General features: G+C 40.8%; 1 protein-coding gene across 4 annotated transcripts in view; it reads left to right on the plus strand.

Moving 5' to 3' along the window:
• NSF (N-ethylmaleimide sensitive factor, vesicle fusing ATPase) overlaps window positions 1-18,962 on the plus strand; it is a 75,241-nt gene that overhangs the window by 45,699 nt on the left and 10,580 nt on the right. For all 4 annotated transcript variants that reach the window (XM_080369790.1, XM_080369789.1, XM_080369792.1 and 1 more), the window contains exons 10-17: window positions 215-380; window positions 937-1,011; window positions 4,086-4,273; window positions 7,665-7,760; window positions 8,386-8,542; window positions 9,684-9,817; window positions 11,003-11,069; window positions 11,261-11,340. In XM_080369790.1, the coding sequence (XP_080225916.1) occupies window positions 215-380; window positions 937-1,011; window positions 4,086-4,273; window positions 7,665-7,760; window positions 8,386-8,542; window positions 9,684-9,817; window positions 11,003-11,069; window positions 11,261-11,340 (963 nt within the window). The remainder of the gene's footprint in view (window positions 1-214; window positions 381-936; window positions 1,012-4,085; window positions 4,274-7,664; window positions 7,761-8,385; window positions 8,543-9,683; window positions 9,818-11,002; window positions 11,070-11,260; window positions 11,341-18,962) is intronic.

Genomic DNA, 18,962 nt, shown 5'->3' on the forward strand with positions numbered 1-18,962 from the left:
GTTTGGGCAAAGCCCACTAACTGCCCCATTTTGGAGGATGGCAAGATGTTATTCTTGAAAGGGGCCTGATACATATATAATATGTGATATTAAAAACACATGGAGGTACCAGTGTTCTGTATCTGTGTGGCTGAGCTTGTTGAGAAGTTAGTTTTGTTTGAATTGCTTTCAGTGTTGACATGTGTCATTCCTGATGTGTTTTTCTTTCCAATAGCTTGGAGCAAACAGCGGTGTGCACATCATCATTTTTGATGAGATTGATGCAATCTGCAAGCAGAGAGGAAGCATGGCGGGTAGCACTGGAGTCCATGATACTGTTGTGAACCAGTTGCTGTCTAAAATTGATGGAGTAGAGCAGCTGAATAACATCCTAGTGATTGGTATGATGGTGCTTACTTTCTCTGTTAAGGGGTCTGGCTGAAAATTGCTGGTATTTCATCACTGCAGGTCAGCTAAGTTATCTTTACTGGTATTGGTTCCGTTTGGACTAATCCAAACTGAACGCCTGCTATCTGACAAGCATCAGTAGCAGTTTTAAAGGGAGATAGTGCTGTAATTGGCTGATACTGTTGCTTTCAACAATTTTCTCCTTCAGCTTCTGATAACAAGTGTTTTGTAGGCTGAGAAAACTTGCAGGGAATTATGTGCATTGATGTATTGGCATGTGAAGGAGTGGGGCTTCTCCGGCTGTGTTGTCTGGTTGTCCTGGTGCTGGGAGCCCTGCAGATAGAGTCACAAGTACGGGTTTGATCCCTATTGCCCTGACTCTACTTCAGGGCATGACTTCTGCAATATTTCTGAAGATGGGTATTTTTTTGTCTGTTTTCTTGAGACTCTTTGAGGTATCTTCTTACCTCTGTGGGCTGTCTTCAGGAGTTGGAGACCCACTTAGTAAGCTCAGATAATGCTTATTTTGTTTTTAACTTCTGAATTTAGGAATGACCAACAGACCTGACCTGATCGATGAGGCTCTGCTGAGGCCGGGGAGACTGGAGGTGAAAATGGAGATTGGTAAGCAAGCTGGCATATCACAGTACATAAGCTCACATGTACTTACAATAGTAAAGCAAATGTGTATTTTAAAGTGAACAATTAACCAGGGTGGCATAGGTGCTGAACTTCATGCAGCTCTTTCCGTAATATTGCATGTAAATGTAATCAGCCAATTAAAAATACCATTTTAGACTTACCTACTGATAAGCTATTGGAATATCTGATAATATAGGATTTATTAAGCCCAGATCATCATAGATTCGTGAAAACAAGTCTTTGACTTTGCATTTGAGATCAGAAGTTTGGTCAGTAAAGGTCATGGTGGAGTCTAAAGGGTGACTAGACTATGCTCAATTTTGAGGTTAACAATTCACGGAAAAATGTTTGAACAGAGAAAAGCATGGGACTGATAAAAAGCTTAATGATCCTGTCTTGCAGTCAATTCCTCAAATTGGTTGAGATCTGTGTTTAATTTAGAGATTGAACAATGCAGTTTCAGATGTCTAGTTTGAAAAAGCATGTAAAACGTTTTCCCCTAACCTTCCACAGACATACACGTCACAAAACATTTTCTGTGTTCTGAGCTAGGCACCGACTATTGTAAAGGTAAAAATTCTCAAACTGTAGAGTCACAAAAAAGGAATAGGCAGGGGCATGTTTATTAATATGTTTTGTTTCCTTACAATTGCAGAAAATTAGATGAAAATGTCCATATAACCCTAAAAATCATATGATACCATACTACAGTGGCAGGCAAAATTGCAGTTGCGTGTGCTGGTCTGAACTGTAGGGGAACTCTTGAAATCTGATCTATCAATGTAATCTGAAGAGCTTGCTAGGGATTTTTTCTCTTATCCTTAAAGGGTAACGTCACTCTTTGGAAGAGCCAGAAACACGAAAGAGTTTCGGTGGTAGCCGAAAAGGAAAGGTTTGAGGCAAAAGGAGGAATGAGGAAGTGAAGCTGATGACTGCTGAGGCAGCAGTGGTAACCCGGGAGCTTATGCTGATGCTCCAGAGTTAATGCTGTCCTTGAGTACTGTAGGGAATAAGTTCATATCGGGCATTACGGTTCACGCAGCTCAGCAAGATGTGGGGGCTAGAGGTACAACTAGAGCACTAGCTAGGATGTAAATATCTGGTGGAGCACAGGCAGCATGGATGGTTTCAAATATGCCATAGACTAAGACATTTGTTAGATGCAGGAAAAAATAGACACACACTTGTGCCTACTCCTGGCTTAATCCACAAAAAAGGAAAATTGGGAAAGGAAGTGTATAGCAGCACATAAAGCATTATTGGAAGTCAAGCTGATGAATATTAATGAGAGAATATTAGCATTGGCAAAAACTGTAGCCAGATACAGTCTTCACAAACATAACACAGCTACAAGGATTTGAAGGAAAGACTCAATAAAGAAAGCATTTTAGGGATGAAAAAGTGTAGCCGTATTGACAGTTGCCTTTGAACAGCCTCACACTTGAAAACAAATGCCTGATAGCAACTGTTACTAGTAAGCACAGGTGAGATTGATTGTACTGCAGGTGTAAGACCTACATCTTTAGTAGACAAAAGTTAATTAAATTAAATAAATTCCAGGGACTGAGCAAGGCATCCCTAGAATAAATTATCAGATGATAGGGACTGAACATTGCTGGGGACTATGCACATTTTCAAATGACTTTTCACACATCCTCAGCACAAATACTCATCAGTGCAAATTAACAGATCCTTGTAATAAAGGCTGGGAAGGTAGGTTGGAAAATGAGCTAAAGAATAGCATTATTTTACCAAGATGGTGATCTGACTTGTTATGTTTTATTTTAAGAAAAGTCTTTTCTGTATCTTCCATTATTTACATTTCAGAAGGGACTTGCTAAGGGTGCAGATGGAAATTAGCACCTCCATCAGAGAAGATGAACATTTTATGAGAATGGTATGGGACAGGTGAAGAGTGAAGCCAAGACCCTGAGTTCTAGGAGAGTGAACTTTCACTTGATTATGTAATTAGGGACCCCCTGGGAAACTGCACTCGGGTGCAGACCTGGCAACTTTTATAAGGATATTTTTCTTAATGCACCAGAGCTCTTGATTCCCACGTGTAAGAAATCGGGCAAGGAAGGCAGGAGACCAGCATGGCTCACTAAGGGCCTCCTGGTCAAACTAAAGGGTAAGAGGAAATACACAGGCATGGAACCAGGGACATGTATCCTGGGAAGAACATAGGGACACTGTCTGGATGTGTACGGATGGGATCAGGAAAGCTAAGGCACAGCTGGAGCTGAATTTGGCAAGGGATGTGAAGAATAGTAAGGAGGGCTTCTAAAGGTGCATTGGCCAGAAAAGAAAGATTAAAGAAAATGTAGAAAATGTACACCTCCATCCTGTCCCGATAGATAAGACAGGAGAACTATTGGCAACTGACACGGAGAAGGCTGAGGTATTCAACAAATTTTTCCCCTCAGTTCTCACTGGTGATCACTTTGCCTGCATCTCTCAAGTTTGTGAACCTCAAAGCAAGGACTGGGAAAAAGAAATCCTTCTCACTGTAAGAGAACATCAGTTTTGAGACCACCTGAGGAACCTGGACATATGCAAGACCATGAGACCCAACAAGGTGCATCCCTGGGTCCTCAGGGAATTGGCTGCTGTAGTTGCTGAGCTACACTCCATCATGTTTGAAAAGTCATGGCAGTCAGTCAAAGTCCACAGTGGCAGGAAAAAAGGGAATATTGCACTCATTTTAAAAAAAGAGTAATAAGTTGCACTGTGGGAACTACTGACCACTTAGCGTCATTTCACTGCCCAGTAAGATCATGAAACAGATTCTCCTGGAGGATGTGTTGAAACACATAGAAGACAGAGAAGTGATTAGGGACTGCCAATGTGCCAACAAAGGGCAAACGGAATTTTCTAAGGCAATTAGTGTAGTTGAATGTTCTCAAACAAAAAGCATTGTCACATATTCTACTTGTAAGAATGAATTGCTCGTGGTGAGGAAGAGCCTTTGGAAGTAGGACCATGGAGAGGGAAATGCTTTGCTGCAGTTGCTGTGCCGAGGCATTGATTGACATGCGTTCTGTTTAAAATCTCAGGCTTGCCAGATGAGAAGGGTCGATTTCAGATTCTTCATATCCACACAGTACGGATGCGGGAACACCAGCTGCTGGCTGAAGATGTGGACATTGCAGAACTGGCAGTTGAGACTAAAAACTTCAGTGGTGCTGAATTAGAAGGTTTAGTTCGAGCTGCTCAGTCTACTGCTATGAACAGACACATTAAGGTCAGTCCAGTCGTCTCTCACTGGGGCATAGGGAAAGGGAAAATAATTATGTTTGGAATCTTTTCTTGAATGTTTACTTCCAAATGGGTAATAGCATCCCAGCATACCTTAGGAGATGAAATTCATATGGACACCACCTTTTCACTGTGGTTTTACGTGGTTCTGAATTAGCTCTTTCATCTCCTGACCTCCAGGTGGCTCTTGCATAGTGTGGTGGGAGTGGAAGGTCATTGATTGTCAGTGAATTTTGATAAAAACTGAAAGTCTGGAGCTCAGTTTATGGATTGGGCCCAGGAGGCAAGAGGGGAAAGGGGGGACAGCCAGTCCTATGGGAGGGATCTCTGCTGGAGCCTGTGCAACTCAATATATTCATAAATGATCTGTAAAGAGGGGGGAAGAGTGAGGTTACAAGCTCATAGCTGGTTTGTGGTCATAAAGACAAATGCCTACCTGTGGAAAACTGCAGAAGGCATTTGCAATAATGCGAGTGCACAAGATGTAGTGAATCAAAGTGTACACTGGGGAAAGAAAATTCAAAAAGATACTGGCAATGATAGGGACTGACTGGCCATTACTTGACATCAAGCTCTTGGAGTTATAATGATCTTGAAATACCAGCCCAGTCCTTATCAGTGAAAAAAGCAAACGTAACATTAGATTTTACTAGGAGAGCTGTATAGAGCAAAACTGAGGCCGTGATTATGCTGTGGTTGAATCTGTGCAATCCTGGGACACTCGCCTTGAGAAGGTTATGGTAGAACTAGGATATGGAGAGGCAGCAGGGAAGGGCAGAGGTGTAGGAGGGTTTTCATTGAAAGAACGGTTAGACTGGGATTTCTCAGCCTGAAAAAAATATGGTGAAGGATCATGAAAAGTGTGAACAATCATGAGGGTACTGAAGTCAGTGAATGGGGAATGACTGTTTACTCTTTCCTAATACAAGAACTCGGAGAGCAGCAAACAATACCAGCAGGGCCACCGTCAAAGCAAAGCAAAGATGTTCCTTGTGTGAAGTAGTATTTAAGCTGTGGAAGGAATCCTTTGCTACAAGATGTTGCTGATGCTAAAATCTTGGTTGAATTCAGAAGAGGCTTGTACAATGTCTTCCATTTCAAATAAGTACTCGTTTGGTGATTGTCTCTGTGTCCACAGAGACTTGGTGATGTTTTCGGCTCTCTCTGTTCTAGAGAAACATTGCCTTGCTTTCCCAAGGTTTGCTGATCACGGGAGGTCAGTGTATCTTTAAGTAGAAAGGAGTTAAGGACTGTGAAATGTCAGGTTATATTAATCCAGATGCAAACCACAGTATTCGATGGTGTTGAAATATGAGATGATTAGTTAGTGAAGAAGGAGGCTGAAAGGCACAGCCCCTTAGCTCTAGTGGCCAAGAACGGGTGTGAATTACTGCAGAGAAGAGCCTTTGACATCATTCCACGGCACTGATATATTTTTAAGTAAGAAGTCTGTTCAACCTCAAATATGAGGAAGGCAAATCATGCTTTCATTTAAGTGAGAGAAATCATTTGGTTGCTTAGGCATTTGTATCTCTTGGGAGCACTCTTTCTAAAGGAAAAATACCTATTTCTGCTAATATTTCTTGTGTAGCCAAAATACTTAAAAAGCTATTAATAGTTTCCTATAGCAAAAACCCCACAAACATCAACAGTTTCACATTTTGTGTTCTGTCTCAAAAAAAAAATAAAAATCAGCACTTCTGGAGATATTTTCATTCCTTTGCAGGCAAAACATTTTCTTTAATTTTGCTTATAGTTGATGATTTTTCAGTGCTTCAATTTTGGGTGAGTTTGGGGACCATTAGTATTTTGCGGTATTCCCTGTTGTGCTAAAATGTCACCGTGGAAGGAGAGAGAGTGGCAATGCATAAATGTAGAAGAGCAGTCCCCTGCTTTAGGTTGGTATGTGATTGACATCTTAATATATGTATGTATATTCCAAATGCAAAGCAGCCACACTTCCTCTTTTCAAACACTTTGACATAGTATTTTTGGATAATTTTACTGTTTATTCTGAAGATGTCTTCAGCCAAATGATGCACTAAGGTATTTTATTTTCTCCTACGAGTACTGCAAAATTTAAAATATACATCATAGGCCTGACCTAGTTTTCAGAAGCACCTATGAGAAGCAAGAGCACAAATTAAAAATCAAGGGATATTATCCTTCTGAATCATTTAAACTCTCTGATAATCTGTCACTGTATGCGTGTTAAAAATTAAAATTTATAACTCATTAAAGGCTAGGAAAGGAAGAGCCCCCCCTTGTTTTTAAGTGTACAAACAACTTCAGGAATATATTAATAGTTTTTAAAATACCTTCACTTCCCTCTGCAAAGTTGAAAGGGTGATCAACCTGTGCTAAAAATCTGCTAAGCTGGTATGTTGGGCACCCTGTATTTTCTGCTTGGTGGGTGTTTTTTGTGAGAAGGGACCCTTACTGTTTCAGCCATCCTCTGGTTGCAGCTGTTGGTTTGGCACAGTGTTAGTGGCCAGTCTGGGTTCCTGAGGTGGTTGTTTAGAGGCTGCATTTGCTACTCTACAAGACAAGCATAATGTGATTGTTTTTATTATCATTTTTTCCTTTCCGTTCTCAAGTGCACCATCCTAGTAAGAGGATATCTCTGAGACGCATCTTTGAGGGTCGAAGTTGTTTGACTCATCCGTCACCCTGGTCTTAGGCAAAGATAACAGAGGTTGCTGTGCCTTCCAGGAAACCCCTTGAAATCCTAAATTTTTACTTCCTGAGCTGTGAGGTCATGTACGGCCATGATACTCTCAGGTAGAAGCAGGTGGTGTTGTTAAGACTTGGGTAACTTCAATGAAAATTATACTTGTTTTGGAAACTAGAGAAATTTGTTATGGTATGATTGGGAAATTATATATTTACCAGTTCCCTCTAAAGACTTTCTTGTGTGGAGAGGAAAGCGGATGGTTTGAATAGAAAAATAAACCCTCCTGAAAGAGAGGTGTGTGGATAATAATTCTTATTTTTGGTTTATGTGCCAAAGATGGTGTGGGTAGACTCAGAGTTGGGTTAAACCAAATCTGAATTTGTCTTTGTGAAAAAAAGTTCCACAACGAAGGAGGCCTCACCCCCTTGCCATCTAGCCCACAGAAAGCATAACAAAGAATATTTTCTACAGCCTCTAAATGTAACAGCTGTTACTTAATGACTTTGTGGGGCTGGCATAGGGATGTGGCTCTGTGAAGATGATGATCGCTCCAGTGGGATGTTGATGTCCAACAAGCGTCCTGTTAAGAAGCATTTTTCTTATTGATGTAAACCAGCTATGGGTTGGATCTGTGGAGATGGAGGTTGATAAGGGGTTGTGTGCGGTACTGCTGTACTTCAGTGTCTTTTATTGCCTTTATTAGGCCAGTAACAAAGTGGAAGTGGATATGGAGAAGGCAGAGAGCTTGCGTGTGACAAGAGGAGACTTTTTTGCATCTTTGGAGAATGATATCAAACCAGTAAGTAGGCACTGTGTAACCCCTGTAATAATCACACAGCATGTTTAATGACATGAAGTAGCACCTTCCTTTTGGGATCAGACATGCAGTGGTGCACCCTGGGCTGACATACTGAGTCCTGTGTTGTAGGAATGAAAATAGGGAGCCTCTTTCTGCCTGCAGTGCTAAGGCTCTGTTTTGTACCTTTTGTTGCATGCAATAATCATAAAAAGGAATAGAACACATAGAGAGCAACTCGGAATTTCTTCTCCTTGTATGTATACTCTCCCTTTTAGGCTACTTCAGTTAATGGGTGACAGCTTTAATATGGACTTTAGTAGGTGTAAACCTCATTTTTGAGAATTGTCTTTAACAGGTGTGGATTCAGAACCCGTTGGCAGCTTGCACTGATTAGAATTTGTATAGAGGGTGTATGAAAAGATGTTTCCAGATGTGCATGGTCTCCAACAGGGTTCAGTCCTTCAAACTGAAATGTTGTCACCAATGGGTGTTCCAGTACTGGAGCATTTCACTGAAGCATCTTCCAGAGTCTTGGTCCTGGTCACTTTGGTGATGTTTAATTGCTTCATGTTTTTCTGATGTGACGCAAAATTTCTCAGTAAAATAAATGTCCCTCTCAATACAGGCATTTGGAACCAACCAGGAAGACTATGCAAGCTACATAATGAATGGTATTATTAAGTGGGGTGATCCAGTAACAAGGGTGTTGGATGATGGGGAGCTGCTTGTTCAACAAACGAAGAACAGTGACCGCACTCCTTTGGTTAGCGTTCTTCTAGAAGGTAAATTAAATAAAAAAATATATATTAAAAAAACCAAGCTACTTCTGTACTGTAAACTATTCCTATCAGTTGCCCAAGTGGTCATGTTACATCCTGTGTCTGTATGTAAAAGAAACACGTGGGAGGAAAAATAGAATTGGTCTCTTTCAGTTTACTTGGGTGAAATTGCTTTAGGTACTAAAATTGGCTTCCCAGCCTGAGAGAAACCCTGTTCTTGGAGCAACAGAGAAGTGAATGTACCCAGTTAATAACCTAAATATGGATGTTTTACAGTGTGAACATCGCTAGCTGAGTTAGTTGCCTAAATTCTCTTTGAAGTCACTGGAGAGCTCATCAGTGTAATTAGCTGAGTTCAAACAACAGTTTGTCTGGCCACATTTCGGTGTCTGCTGTTAGAGGTGGATTGCCGTCTATCTAGACTGCTACTAACCATGAACTGTCCAGGAAACTAATTCCAATATCTGTGTTAATTGGAGTAGAATTTGACATTTAGCACTTCCCTCTTTCTTTCCCTGAAGTCAAAAAACGTGGATTACCACTATTGTTCAGCGGTCTGTGGCTTTGAAATTAACCTTTAATAGATCCCCTGAATAATTCTGTGTGCTTGTGGCCAACATATCACATATAACACCTGCTTGCACTCCAAATTGATTTGTATTGGGTGTATAGATGAAGATGTGTCTTTGGTCTCTGTTTGAATTATTCTGCTGTGAATTCAAGCAAATAACAAACTGTCTTTGTCAGTATTTACCTGGCATTCATGCTGTTGACTTGTTTGCCACAGTGCCTGCAGAAGTCATGCTTAAAGGAGCATAACCGCAGGTCAAGAAGTTTCTCCAAAATACAAACACAAGCTAATATTGGTGGGGTGGCCAGTCCTACAAAATGTGTTAATGTCCTCTTTTGTGTTGGTTTCATGGCAAATCAGTGTGCATGTGCTCAAATAGTTGTATCAGTTTCCTTCATCTGGAGGATTGGATTGCACTAGGTGTTAGTTCCTTCTGCAAGTAGAAGAAAAGGTCGTTTCAAAATGCAGATACCTCTGAATGAGATTATTGACATGCTTAAAATATCATCCACACTGAGCCTTACCAGAGCTGTTTTATCCCTGTTTTTTCTTTACGTTTGTCCTTTGTTTCAGGTCCCCCCCACAGTGGGAAGACTGCTTTAGCAGCAAAAATAGCAGAAGAATCAAACTTTCCCTTTATCAAGATCTGTTCTCCTGATAAAATGATTGGATTTTCTGAAACAGCCAAGTGTCAAGCTATGAAGAAGGTACTTCTGCATCTTACTCTTTTGCTTGAGTACAATCCAATTCTATGTTCTTCAGTGGACAGAAAAGTTAATTACTCTTGTGACCATTTTCTGCTCTCTGTAGGTCCTAAATTCCTCTGCGTATATTTATTTATAAAGTTGAATGAGTGTTTTTGTGGCGCTGACACAAAGTGACTCAAGGAAAATTTCAAGGCTCTGTCTCAGTTGAGTCTGAGATGTAATTGTGACTAACAGTGGAACAAAACACTTGATCTGTGATGAGTGAGTCTGGAGCTCTCTGCAAAGATGAAGGGAGGAAGGGCTTAGGGTAGCACTTGGAAAGAACAGATGCTGCCTGAATGAGACTAGGAACACTTTTGAGGTGGTAATGTTTAGTTAAACAAGAGTTTTAATAACTTGAGGAGCAGGGGGAATGCAAACAAGTTGAACACCTTAAATAATTCCAAGTAGCCAGGTGGAAGGAGAGAGATTTCATTTACTGAAGCAAGCTAGCACTTACTTTTCTACCTGAATGATACTGAGTGAAGCATGTAAGATCAGGTTGTTGCAGGATTGCATAGTTCCGAAGAGAAGCAGTGTGCTCACAGCTGGAAGCCCAGTTTATAATCTAGGTTCAAAAAGGAGGCTTTTGGACTTCACTTGAAGTGTGCTGGAGGTAGCAGGCCTGCAGTGCCACTGATGTCCTTAGTGCTACTTATTGTTTAAACCCAAAGCTTTGCAGTACACTGGTTTGCTGCTCTGTAAAAGGTGACGTGGAGGCTCCATCTGTACTGAGTCTGTTCTCTCTGCAGGGTGCTGTTATGAAAAATAACCGATATCCAGCTTGGGTAGAAAAGCTTCATAATTGCATTACAATTGTGGGGGATTTGTGTATATTTTTATATTATCAGTATTGCCTCAGCTCCAAAAAACAGCGTAATTGTGCTCTGTTTTGTCCATTGCTTTACAATTAAATGCTGGGCAGCTGGCTTTTTTGCAAAGTGTATGGGGTAAATGGACAAAACTGATCTCTGAATTTGTTGAGATGGTTCTATTAAATGCAGGTAGAGTCTAGTCTGTTGGTACTTATCTTTTTCATTCTCTATTCCTCTAAATACTGCTGTGTTTAGCTAAAAACATGTCAACAGGTCCTATCATGACTATTGTAGTTTTGCTGCTGAGATGAGTAATTTTGCTGTTTTTTAGATCTTTGATGATGCATACAAGTCCCAACTCAGCTGTGTTGTCGTGGATGACATTGAGAGACTTCTAGGTGAGTTAGGATGATGGGAGAGCTGTGTTGTCTGCTGTGCAGAAATACTGAAATATTTGCAATATTGAAATACTGCAAAGTGGAAGTGATCTGGAACCATTTACTTTGCCATCATTGAGCTGTGTTTGATACAGTGAAGTGACTTAAATGTGATCTGCTTAGTAGGCATGGAAATGCATTTTTCGTTTCAGATTATGTCCCAATTGGACCACGGTTCTCTAATCTGGTGTTGCAAGCCCTTCTTGTACTGCTAAAGAAGGCCCCCCCTCAGGTAAGAAAGTAATTGAGGGATGAGATGTGCTATTCCTGTAATAATTTTGACAGTGGAGAGCTTTGTGTCTTGCTGATAGCTGCTGTGCTGCCAGTGGTATTAGTGCTATTGTCTCTGATGCAGTCAAGTTAATCCAAGCCTGCTGCTGTTCATTCAGTTAGACATTTCTAGGATAACCACAAAGAATTCAACTTTAATTACCTAATTACTTAAGGCTGAATCTTCTGCAGTTAGCCCTAGAAATACTGACTAGGGAAACAAGTTTAACCTTCACCGTGTAAAGCTTAAACTTGCAAACTGCTTTCTGATTAACTAAGGGTCTGTTCATTCCAAATCAATCCCTGGCTCAACCATGTGCTCCCTCCTTATTCAGAAATCAGTTTCTAAGTAATGTGTGATTGTGGATGTCAGGGTTTTAATTTGTTCGTAACTTGAAATTATCAGGTGTTAATTACAATGGAATTTGTAATTAGAGGAAAAAAAATTAGAGGAAAAAAAAGAGGAAAGCTTAAGATCTGGCATCGTGTGCTGATCCCGTCTATTTGCACTTTGTGGCTTGATGAGATTTAAGAACATCACAAGTGATGTTTCTGAAGCTTGCAATGAGTGAGATGGAGACTCTTCTTGTTTGCCATTTTTCCTGTTGTTTACTGGAATTCTGCTGTGTGTGTGAAAGTATCTGCATGAATAAATAACATACTAACAGGGAAACCTTGAAAGTTGGTGTCAGGAAAAAGCAGAGAAGCACAGCCTGGATGAACTCAAATTTTTTGTCATTTTTAATATCCTGGAAACAGTAATGTATGCGTGAGTATAGTTTTCATTAGAGAGTTAGGGTGAAAAGACCTTTCAAATACAGAACTTTGAAGTAATTAGTAATGCCACAGGCCCTGAAGTTCCCCTTGTGACTGTCAAACTGGGAGAACAAAGGTTTTTCCCAGTGAGCTTTCTAGGCCATGTGAAGTCTCTAACATAGAACTTGGATTCTGTTATTGCATACATTGGAACAGGAAGTCTGCCTGTATGTAGCAGCACAACAGTTTTCATAATCTCATGTAATCATTGACCTTTTGCTGGGTATTTCCATAGTACCAGGAAATGGTTGTTCCCATAAATCAATAGGGGAAAATAGAACTTGATTTTGTTCAGTTGTTGAAGGAACTTAAAATACTAAATTGTCCATTTAATCACTGCATCCTCTGAATATGTTTTGCTGCTTAGATGCACTTTTGTTGGCACCCGAGTCTCCCTGAAAGCAGGATGCAGGGTTTGAAGCTCTCAGATATCTGCCAAGTTTATGCACGTTGCTAGAGATTTGTGCTTTGCAATGTTTGAAATGCCCTTGAGGCTGGAAGACTTTGGGTTGACAGCCAATATTATGGTGACTTAAGCCATAAATTGTTGGAGGGTAGAAAGAGAGTTTTCTGAGGAAATGTCACTGTTTGATTGATGATGTGTTGTGGTTTTGTTTCTTTTTTTTCCCCTAAGTGTCCACTGTTGGTTGGCTACTGTAGAAATTAGGACATTGGGTTGGATGGGACCCTTTCGGCTGACCTAGTTTGGCAGTTCTGATGGAGTTCTTCCTAGTGTGTGTTTCTTGTGAGTTCCCTGTGATAGTCATAGCATGTGGGGTTTGTTTTTTTTCCATTAAATAAACCAAGATGGTGCATAAGATGGAGAGTCATGCAGGAGGAGGCCTTTTCTGCTGTGAATGTCTACTGTGAAAAAGATTGAATTTGGGCATGGAGACTCTTGGGTTTTAAACTCAAGTGAGAAACCCATGAGGGTTAATCAGTGCCTTTCCAAGTTCCCTCTGAGATGACTGGCTTCCTTGGGGAGCAATTTATTTGGAAGTAATGGCTGGTTTCAGGGGTTTTCTTGTAATTTGAGATGCGGGTATGTGCTTTAAATGTACATGAGTAGCATCAGTGGTTCTAACCTGCTCCATGAGGTCAAACCAACATGAATTTCTGTAGGATTGGGATCATGATTTAGGTTCATTCCTTGTAAAAATGGAGTGCCCTGGGATATGGAGTGTCTGGGCATGTCCCTGTGCTGAGAGAAATCATTGGCAGGATGCTGTGCAGGCACTACCTGTTCTCCATTGCTATCTTGTAAGTGCTTTACCATTTCACTAGTCAGAGGGTCTTGAAATACAGAGTTGATTTGAAAAGCTTAGAACCAGGAACGCACGAAGCATTTGAAACTGTAAGCAAGGAGTGAGTGGGAAGCAGAGGACGCGTTTCAGCAGCACAGCTCTGCTGCTCCCATCTTTGTGGCCCAGATTATGTATTCACGTGGTGTTGTCACATCACTTTCAGAGTATACTTAATGTGCAAGCAGCTTCCTACAATTACTGTAGGCTGTGTGTGTAAGAGGAGCATTTCTGGGATGAAATCTTATTATACATTGAGGTATATGTCTCTGTTGAATTGGTTTATGAAAGCTGCCTCCCAGACTCCTCTCTTCCTATTGAGGCTATATTATTTTGATTTGGTGTGGGAAGGGCAAATACTGGAAGCTTCTGGTTTTCTGGATTTTCTGGCTTGTTTGTACTTTGCAGAAGTTTTGAGAGTAAACATGTTAAGACTTTAAAGAAAACAAGAAACATCTCTGAGTTTGCTTTAAATTCCTGGTCACAGCTCATGCTTGCTAGTTCCACTCAGCAATGCTTAAATAGTGGTATCTGTTACTCCTAGTTCAAGATGACTGAAAAACATTGCATTTTGTTTAGCATCTTTTTTTAAACCAATTAAAAATCTTTTCTAAAATGGATTGAAGAGAAGAAAATAAACCATGTTCTCTTGGGTCTTTATTTCAATCAAGTTACCCTGTGTTGTGCAGGAGAAGAGACTGGGGGGGGGATAGAAAGACTGAAAAGGACTGTCGCAGCGGGGAGCCAAGCGGGAGAAAAGGACTTCTCTGAGAACTAAGCAGCAGCAGCTCCGAAAGCCGAAGCTGCTTCATCTACATGCAGAGTCACACAAGGCATGGAGACACTCACCAGCCCCACAGAGGTTTCACATGTGCTTCCCTGCTGGTTCCTGTGAAAAGCTAACAATTGGCTCAAAGGGTGAAAGACCATTGCAGCATCCCCGCGCTAAGCTGGACGTACAATTTGTGCAGTGTTATGAAATGTCTGGCTTAGCGAGATGCTCTCGACCACTCTTGTGGATGCCCTTCCACTGCTCCCAGAGGCCCCCAGCCCCTTTCCTTCTCTGGGACACTGGAGGCTTTTGCCGATTTATGAAAGTTGACGGGGGGAAAGGGGGGAATAATCTCCTTGTTTGATATAATCCCAGATGCATTCCTGATTCCATGTCACTTGGTGTGAATTGGAAGCAACTCCAATCAAGAGTGACGTTACCTTTGTACTTGTAAACTGGGGGAACTGTGTTTTCTCCCATAACATGTTAAGATTTGTTGATACCCCAAAACACACGCATAAAAATTTACAAGGGTCCAGAGTTGAGTGAGCAGCTAGTGGGTGACCAACAGAGTCACTTCAACATCCACCAATACTTGGTTATAGCATAATTCAAGTTCCTCTCAACTCCCCTTGCCTAGGGCTGGCTAGATTTGCTAAAATTCTGTAATTTGAGACTCCACTGATGTGTAGAGACTCCATTTGCTTGTCTATGTAATTCTTTTATGTTCTACTTTCTCTTTGGTAGTCAGTGCGATAATATGGTGCCCATTAGGAAATGGATACTGTGTTAGAAGAACCAATCTCATAATGCTTGAAAACGTGGTGTTTGAAACTACTCTTTTGATCTCTGGGTCCCATAGTTCTCTGTATGATTACATGCTTTATTCAGGTAAAACCCCTGTAGGAGAGAGGCGAAATCTGGGGTTATCCTGCTTCTAGAAGGCAGTGGGGCAAAACACGCACCTCTCTGCTGGGTATCCCCCTGTCAGTACAGAGAGATCTTGGGCTTCGAACTGGGACACTTTTATTGCCTAAAGCTGGGCAGAATGAATCCAGATTGAGAGGTGCCTGTTTCTAATCTGTTGATGGAAAAAGTCAGCCTAGAACTGCCCTCTTAGTGAGTCTGACACTAAATGATCTTAAGCTGTTGAAAAGCCAAGTTCCTCCTTGGTAGTTACTCTCTTGTTATGCCTGATTTTGAAGTTATATTTATGAAGTTCAGCTTGAATCCTGATCTTCTGTGGGCTGAACACATGGCATGTAGCTTTTGCAATGGCTGCTCTAGGAATGAAGGATCAAAAATGTGAGTATTTCTGAAAATAGGGGCACTTCAGCAGTACATCTCACAACAGCAAGAAGAAATCCAGTGATGTGTTGTGACTGCAGAGCAGTTGGATGAGGACAGCTTTTTCAATTTGGCTTGATGGCTTTTCATGCTTTTGTGGTAATGCCTGGGGCAAAACTTTTCTGACTTGTAGGTTTTCCACTTGTTTGCTAAGCAAGTTGCCTGAAACTTTGAAAAGTACAAGGGACTCCTGACACTTCTTTTAGTAATTGATACAGCAGAGATTATGCTTGTTTTAAGGTAACTGGTTTTCTAGTGAGCCAAGTTTAAAGGTAGCAAGTTGGAGTGCATAGCTTCTTTTGAAGAAAGCAGGGAAAAAATCGGTTATGTTTTGGGTGGAACTCTTAAAAAAAATATTTAAGCACTGCTTTGCAGAATAGCTATCTATTCTGAGGAGTTTTCAAACATTCAGTTGTCTGTGGTTTGGAGTCCTGAGCATGGGTCCTAACTGAAATATCTAAAAATTGCTGATGGATCTGTCATCCATTAACTTGTCCTATTGCTTTTGAACCTCGTTAAGCTTTTGCCATCCTTGGTATTGTGCTTCCTTGAGTTCAAGTGAACTGTATGATGAAAGCAAACATCCTTTGGTTTGGTTTAAAACTGATGCTTGATACTTAAATTTAGTGCTCCCTAGTTTTTATTTTAAGAAACAGCAGTTTTCCCCCTCATCTCTTCTGCACCATCTATGATGTTTACTTTCTGTTTACCCCCCCATTAATTAACAAAGCATCTATTTAGAGAATTTTATTCCCTCTTTTTTACCATCCCCGTTGCAAATACAATTTCAGCTATTTGAAATGGCTAGGATTAGATATTGTCTTAAAGAGCACCATGGATTCATATGGTAGAATAATCCCTTTTGTTTTACTCCCTTTTTTTTTTTTTCTCCATTCTAAAAATGTCTGAGTGTTTGCGTTTTGAGTAAGGTTTAGCACTGAGCTGGTGTTTTTACAGAACTTTCCACAATGACCAATTCCAGTGGCTTTCCTAAATGGTAATAAGTCATTTAGTCATTTTTGTGTGTGTAGTAATTGTCCGCTGGCCTGATTTACAGCAAGTTTGGGATTCATCTGACTAAATGTGGCTGTCAGTGGTTTGGTTTTCTATGACTGAAGCAGTTGTTTAGGAAATAGTTTGCTGTATGAGTCCAGAGTGTAGGCAGCTTTTCTTGGAGGAGGTACATGTCATCTGGGCTCCATTAACTAAGAAGGAAATGCAGAGAGTGAGGTCATTTGTGGACACCTGAAGTTACAGGAGATAAAATTCACCTAACTAACTACATTTCTGTGCTGCTTACATCCTTTCCTGGTGAGACCTTTTAGTCTCTGATGAACCCCCAAACTAGACTCTTCTTTTTATTATAGTCAAGTTGGACTTCATCATTGTAGAATTGCTCAGGTAGCATCCTTCAAGCAGTTAATCTGCAAGTTGTCATTCCCTTGATTGATGTCTTTATCTGCTCTGCCAGGCACTGTGCACATGCTTTTAGCTATATTTTGGGAACAGATGCTGCCTTGCTGGCTGCAGTTGAGCAGGTTTGGTGGTTTTTTTTCCTCCTAAAATGCTCATAGTTCATGGGAAATTCTTATTAACACAATCCCTTAACCTCAGCTGTTCCGGATTTTGAGTGTTACATACAGTAATAAACAATTGCTATTGCTTATAAAGCATATTGGTCTTGTTGGTATATCATTGTATGGATTTGTCCTTGCAAGAGCAAGCTGGTGCATGTTTTGGAGGTCTTGGTTCTATTCAAGAGTCTGTCTTTGGCTTCCTTTGCACCCTAGTACCTTACCTGTATAACGAGAAAACTGTTTGAAGGTGCCTAACAGCATGCGTATGACTTGTTACAATTTTTTGAATAAGGTAGCAGAAATTCTCTTACAGAGCTTATGATGTAACTCAGTAAAACTTATGCATAATATCAGATATATCAGCATTATTAATGAATTGAAGAAAAACTCACTGAGGATAGTGTGTTCAGGAAATACAGAGCAGCCATAAAAGCAAAGTCAATTAGAACAGAGGTGAAATTTTCTCAATCAAATCTGCTGATAATCCCTGTGTTTGCATTCTGAAGATTTTAAGCATGTGTCAGTTCTGCCATCGCATCTGCTGCTATCCCAAGTATATCTTAGCAAGTTGAAGGCACTTTTTAACCTTGTCCTTGGGTGGCAACTTCAGAGCAAATGTCAGAGGTGTTTGTACCGCACTTGGGTGGTTCATGAGCAGGTAATTGTCCAAGTGTTCTTGGGGGACTCATTTCACACAGCTTCCAAGCCTGTGTTTAAAGTCTGTTTTACTAGCCCTTTCCAAAGATGAAGACCGCTGAAATTCTGTCTTCGTGTGGGCAAAAAAGCTTTTCTGTTGCTAAACATAATTTATTTTTCTTGGTCTATGAAGTGCTTTAGCTGAAAATGAGCACCTGATGGGGCTTTCTGATTTCCTTGTGAGAGTGAGGATCAAATGCCATTCACTTACTCTCCACTGAGTGCATTCTTTTTTTTCATCTTTGCATGCAAGATCTTACTGAATTGCTCAGATTTGGCTCAGAGTTTTAAAATGATATAATATTTTCCTGGCCTTCCTACACAATGACCACCAAAAAGGAAAAAAATGCGTGATTGTAAAGCTGTGGGCATGCAGAACATAGTGGAAGCAGCAGCCTGCAGGACAGTTGTATTTATGCTTACTGTGGATGTTGTATGCCCTTCTCAAGGCTACCTACAGACATTTTTAGACACTCAGACCTCTTTCTGTTTGCTCTGTGCTGCCAGCAGGTCAGTTTTGTCTAGTAATAAAGCATCCCCTACTCCCACTGCAGTTTTAAACCTGGCATTTCTGTTGTCAGTTGAGGAATTGGCTGCTTTTCCCCATTAAATTGCCTAGTAGTTTTCTGAAGATTTCCCCCTCTAAAGCAGGGACTGAGCTGGTGAGTGTGGTGCCTCCTGAGATGCAGACAGTGATTAACACACAGAAGGGTTAGCACAGTGTTTCCCTGACAAAGCCTTTGTGTGAAGCTCGTGACCTGGGGCATGCTCTGGTTTCAACCTGCCAGGCATTACTTCCTTGTGCTGTCTTAGGCTAAAAACAAACTTGAAGTGAGCACTTGAGTTCGTTACCAGTTCTGATGCTTTCTTATTGTCCGTCACCCAAAGCAGGAGTGTAATCTGTTCAAACACAAAAAGTCAAGTGAATACAATGGCACTCAGGGAAAAACAAACAAATGCTGCGAAGATGCATCATCTTCCTCAAAGATGTATTAAGTTTAATTATGTTTTCATCCTTTGTCAAAGGAATGCAAAACACTTACGAAATTAATTCTGGCTGCTCTGTGAGAATAGT

Source organism: Falco punctatus (genome assembly GCF_963210335.1).
Source record: "Falco punctatus genome assembly, chromosome: 19".
NCBI classification, from domain to species: Eukaryota; Metazoa; Chordata; class Aves; order Falconiformes; family Falconidae; genus Falco; species Falco punctatus.